The sequence below is a fragment of the Propithecus coquereli genome, unplaced genomic scaffold (genome assembly GCF_000956105.1).
Source record: "Propithecus coquereli isolate 6110/MARCELLA unplaced genomic scaffold, Pcoq_1.0 Scaffold222, whole genome shotgun sequence".
Classification (NCBI taxonomy): Eukaryota; Metazoa; Chordata; class Mammalia; order Primates; family Indriidae; genus Propithecus; species Propithecus coquereli.
The window spans coordinates 4,468,568-4,474,313 of NW_012147412.1; the positions used below are offsets into that span (position 1 = coordinate 4,468,568).

At 41.2% G+C, this 5,746-nt stretch overlaps 1 protein-coding gene across 1 annotated transcript in view; it reads right to left on the reverse strand.

Moving 5' to 3' along the window:
• LOC105810835 (olfactory receptor 8D4) overlaps positions 1-757 on the reverse strand; it is an 11,451-nt gene extending 10,694 nt beyond the window's left edge. Inside the window, exon 1 of the mRNA XM_012644882.1 lies at positions 5-757. Within this exon, the coding sequence (XP_012500336.1) occupies positions 5-725 (721 nt within the window). The 5' untranslated portion in view covers positions 726-757. The remainder of the gene's footprint in view (positions 1-4) is intronic.
• Positions 758-5,746: the final 4,989 nt, after the last annotated feature.

A 5,746-nucleotide genomic window follows, 5' to 3' on the forward strand; every position in this document is an offset into this window, starting at 1 on the left:
CTGCAGGTGCTAAAGGCTTTGGACCTGCCCTCTTTAGAGTGGATGCGGAGGATACTGGTGAGGATAAAAGCATATGAAATGATGACTGTTAGGCTGGTGGCTACCATGTTAAATCCACCAATGACAAAAATCAAAAGCTCATCAATGTAAGTGCTGGAACAGGAAAGTTTAATAAGAGGGACGATGTCACAGAAGTAATGTTTAATGATGTTCGATCCACAGAAAGACAACCTTAATATACAACCTACATGAATCACAGCATCGGTGAAACCTACTGAGAAGACAGCAGCCACCAGCAGGGAACAGACCCTGGGGGACATGATGACATTGTAGAGCAATGGGCTGCAGATGGCCACATAGCGATCATAAGCCATGGCTGCCAACATGTAGCACTCAGAAATGACAAAAACACAGAAAAAAAACAGCTGAGTCATGCATCCAGAATAAGAGATAGATTTATCTCTGCATAAAAATCCTGCCAGCATTTGGGGGGTAATGACAGAGGAATAGCAAAAATCTAAAAACGACAGACTGCTGAGGAGGTAGTACATGGGGGTGTGAAGGTGAGGATTTAGCCTAATTATGGAGATCATGCCGAGGTTTCCCATCATGGTAACAATATAAATCCCTAAGAAGAGCCAGAAAAGGGGCAGCTGAAGCTCTGTTTCTTCAGTTAATCCTGAAAGAACAAACTCAGTCACTGTGGAATGATTTCTTATGCCCATTCTCCTCTGAGAAATCTGCAGAGATGAGAGAGAGAGAGAGTTAAATTACACTGCAGAATCCCAGTTTGCCTCCAATTCCTCATAGCCCAGGCATTTCTAGCTATGACAACACTGATCTTGTGTTATGAAAACCAAAACGCCAGCACTCAGACAAGATGGAGTCGGCAAACATCTACCTACCCACAGATTTTAGGAACCACAGATACGCTTCTCCATTCCCCTCCAGTGTCTCAAATTCTTTTAGCAAAAGTCAAAATCTTTCATTCCAGACTTACAGATTAGCGCTAAAGACCGTGGGGGAGGTTTTCTAAAGCAAATCAGTTAAAAACGTTCATAAACAAGATGCTGGGGTTGTAAAAATACTTTTGCTAATGATACATTTGCCCAGGGCTGACCCTACCGCAAAAATTTCCTATAGAGAAGGTATCTATTGTTAAGGTCAATGATTATTTTCCACAACAAGGTTTCCAAGGGTGTTCAGCAGAATATTAACTCCAGAGAAATGTTAAAAGGTATTACATGAAATAAGTAGCCAAGGATCATATGATTTCAGACATGTTGAGTTACACAGTTAAACAGTTTTCTTAACTGAAGGATGTTCTCCTAGAGGACTACATAACATACAATATTTACCAAACTTATTTGATGATAGATAAACTGCACACTTCTTTTTAAAACATATTGTAGCACTAGTGTGGTGCAGAACATAATTTAGGATGAAGTTTTCATTTGTGCGTTTGTTCTATTTTTCATCTAACCATAAGTTGATTGCCAAGGGGGAAAGTTCCTCCTTTTAAAACTCAGTAAAGCTGACAGAATGGCAGGTCTCCCCAAACTGTTTCTGCCTTCTGAATCGCTGGTCATCCTTTGGACTAAGCCTGCCTCTCTCACCAACCTTGAGTACAAAATAATAATGCATCTGTGCTGCCACTATTGGCAATGCCAACAACCCAGATGTTTGTGTTTCTCCACTTGGACGCTCCCATGTACACTTCCTGTCTTACACCCACAGCGCTCCTCAGGAAGGAGCAAAGATGGCACACATCCTGGGGTTGCTTATTCTGGGGCCAACTATGGCCTTATCTCTGAGAAAGTTGACTGTTTTCTTTTGTTTTAGTGTTGAGCTGCTAACAAAGCCCTCTCCAGACTCTCATGTTTGCCCAGACATTATATAGAGCCCTGGTCAGATGTCTGGGTTAGCATTTTCTCAACCTGTTCAGCCCACTATCTACCTCTCTCCATGGCTCTTCAAGAACTTATTTATGTAGGCCTGGCACGGTGGCTCACGACTGTAATCCTAGTACTTTGGAAGGTCGAGGCAAGACAATCGCTCGAGGCCAGCAGTTCAAGATCAGCCTGAGCAAGAGCAAGACCCCGTCTCTACAAAAAATAGAAAAATTAGCCAGGTGTGTTGGCACCTGCCTGTAGTCCTAGCTACTTGGGAGGCTGAGGCAGGAGGATCGCTTGAGTCCAGGAGTTTGAGGTTGCAGTGACCTATGATGATGCCACTGTACTCTAGCCTGGGCTACAGAGCAAGACCCTGTCTCAAAAAAACAACAACAAAAGAACTTGTTTATATTTTCTTGCTTCCAATACATTACTGCCATATTAGGGCAAGGCAAACACCCTTTGGTAGCTTGAGTTTCCAGGATGCAGGTGACTCTGTCTTATTTCCCAAATCCTTCTCACAATTTAAAATAAAGAAGCTGCATGACACTGAACAGCTGTTCTCTGAGCAAGTTTCCAAATTCTACAGAACACATGTCTTTTGTATCTTCTCTTCTTCTCTCATCCTACGGGATGAATATGGGGAATCATATGCAAAAAAGCAAGTGTCCAATCGTCCCTTGCCTGTTACTAAAATATCCTGGTGTCTTCCTTTCCCATCATCCCTCACCAATTGTCATGCACATGTGTAGTCTAGTCGCAGAGATTACACAAAGAGAAATATCAAATTAATGTTCAAGGAAACTCATAGGCTCAGTTACAGTGTAACTCATCATAGACTCTCCCTAAGCTTCATATTTTAATCTGTAAAAAAAATAATAAATATGTCAAAGGATTGTTGTGTAAATTAAATGAGACAATAAGTGTGAACACACTTTGTATATTGTAAGGTCTATATAAATATATTTGTAAATATATTTCTAAAGCCGCTGATTTCACAGATTAATTCACGTAACGAACACTAGGATACTTAGATAAGGTGAGTGGGTAATGCACAGATGAGGCCAAGCTGGATGCCCATGGCTTCTTCCCTCTACTACTGTGATTCAGAGGCCTACAAATGTGCAAAACCCTAGAGCTCATGTGGCCAATCAGGAGACAATTTTGGAAGATGTTTTAATAGCCATATAATATGAATACCATAATCCTGAAACTTACCTTCCTTCTGCTGAAGATTATAGGTGAGTATCTTTCTTTCTCCTATCCTCATCACTTTAGGAGTAGAGATGGATTAATTATACCTTCTTCCCTCAGTGTCTAGACAGCCACAGCTAATAAGAAGCTCTGACTTTTATTATCAGTTCAGGTATTTTATGTCAGTAGTCCCAAGGGTTTCTTATCTCCTGAGGTTCAGCAGCCTGTGTGTATTTATAAGAACTGTCCCTGAGCTGGCCTATCAATTGTGGCATCTCCTACAGATTAGGCACACTGAAAAAGGGGATTCAAAATGAGTCCCTTCAGGCCAGGTGCAGTGGCTCATGCCTGTAATTCCAGCACTCTGGGAGGCCAAGGCAGGAGGAACACTGGAGCCCAGGAGTTCAAGAGCAGCCTGGGCAACATAGCAAGATCTCGTCTGTACAAAAAATAAAAAAAATTAGCTGGGCATGGTGGCAGGTGCCTGGTTTGTAGTCCCAGTTACTTGAGTGGCTTAGGCAGGAGGATCACTTGAGCCCAGGAGTTCAAAGTCACAGTGAGCTATGATTGGGCCACTGCACAGAGGAAGACCTTGTTTCTTAAAAAAAAAAAAAAAAAAAGGAAAAAAAAAAAAAGTCCCTTGAGAACCTTGCTATCCAGTGGGACAGATGTATTGTCCAATACATGCCTGGTCCTGGCCAACTGTTGAATGAATGAAGCACCATAGGCAGTGCTTGGTATAAGCAGTGGGAACTGTTTGAGCTCAGAGATGAAACAGATCACTGCTGTGTACAGCAATAAGGACAATCTCATGGAAGGGCAGATTTTAACTGTACCTTCAAACCTTGGGAGGATTCACTTAAGCTGAGAGGATGTGAAAGAATATTCAAGATATTGATGAAGGCATAAGCAAAAGAACTAAGAGGCAGAAAATATAAGGAATATGTAAAGAAGGCTGGGAATGACTGGAGTGTTTCTTGGATAAAAGCAGTTGGTTCAATGTTTCTAGCACCTAGTCATGGAAGCAAATTGCATCAGGCATGACTCTGAGTCCAGCCCTCCAGTCCCAAGTGATGGCTGTCCAGGGCATCTGGCAGAACGTTCCCGCTGATCTTTGGGTGGGCCATTTGTGGTGCCCTTAAAACAACACAGGCACTTAAAAGCTCCAAGTTTTCAGGGTCAAACAACTAGATTCAGGTGTGGCTTTGGGGGAAACTGTGACATCACTTCAGATTATCTCATAATCAATTACTGAGTGTCTACTATGTTAAATAGACCAAATTTCTGGAGATGGAGCCAAGGTAAATAAAACATGATTCTTACTCTGTTCAAATTGGAAAGGTATTAAAACAAATTCTAAAACCAATTTATTTTCTTGTGAAAAGTGCCTTGGTATCGTTCATATTCCCTTAGCTATCCTTATGCACTGACCTCTTCTTTAGCCCTGCTTCTACCACACATGTACATGTATGGGTCATCCTTGCTCTTGGGGAGCCTATTGAGACAAGGGACAATTTCTCACTCATCACTGTATCCCTAGGGCCTAGCACAATGCCTGGAATTTAGATGAATTTAGTATTTCCAGCATCCTTCTCATCCCCATCAGGCATCTAATTCAATCAGAATACTTTGTTCTCTCCTGTCTAGAAAATCATGATTTGAAAAACCTATGAGAATAGGCTTACAGAGGAGGATTTTCATTTACTAGATAAATCACAAAATGAGATAAATTCTTTACCAAAAGAAATCAGCCATGAATGATGAAGTTTATGATATTAGAAGAATAGATAATTATGGCACAATATTCCTGCTTATCCCTAAAATCAAATATAGATAGTTATCCATTCTACCTCTACTTGTCCTAACAAGCTTATTGCATGGAGGTCTACTGGAGTCAAGCACTTTAAACACAAAACTTCAACTATATGCAAGATACCTATTACCAGCCTATGAATTGTACATATTGTGAATAATGTTTGATGAAAGAGATTCCAGATCAGCCTGTTATGATCATCTGTGTGTGTTACTGCCTCACCATGAAAATAGTTTATTTTGAAACTTAAAATTATGTATAATTTGCTACACAAGTATCACAATGGAGGGCATCTGATTGCAAAAAAAAAAAAAAAAACAAATTAAAAAATGTAATCCAAAAACAAAGAGAAATACTCAGATTTCCTGTTATTCTTCTTTGTTAATGTGGATAAGTCAAAAGTTGACTTAGCTAAAGCAATCTCTTTATAGTTATGCTAAGAGTTCCTCTCAATGTGTAGAGAGAACTCTTTGGTCAGAAATGAGAAAATTACAAAATCACAAGAGCTAGTAGAAAGCCCGGGGAACTAGAGAGGTGGTTTCATGTGGTTGTTGCTGTCTGGGTTTTTGTTTGTTTGTTTGTTTGTTTTGACTTTGTAACCCTTCAGCTAGGGCCTTCTGAGGCTTTCAGTTGGAGTGTTTAGGTTTGGGAAGAACCACAGGACCCACTGACTTCCTTCTACCACTTGCACTATCACCATCATAGGTCCTGGAAAACAACCCCCAACCACCAGAGAGAGGCGCTGCTCCGCCCCTTCCAACAGCGCACTGTCACTGCCTCCACCAAGCAGTCTTGGCCTCGGCTGCAGCTCCCTGCATTAGTTCTAACGAGCCAAGGGTAGGTGCAG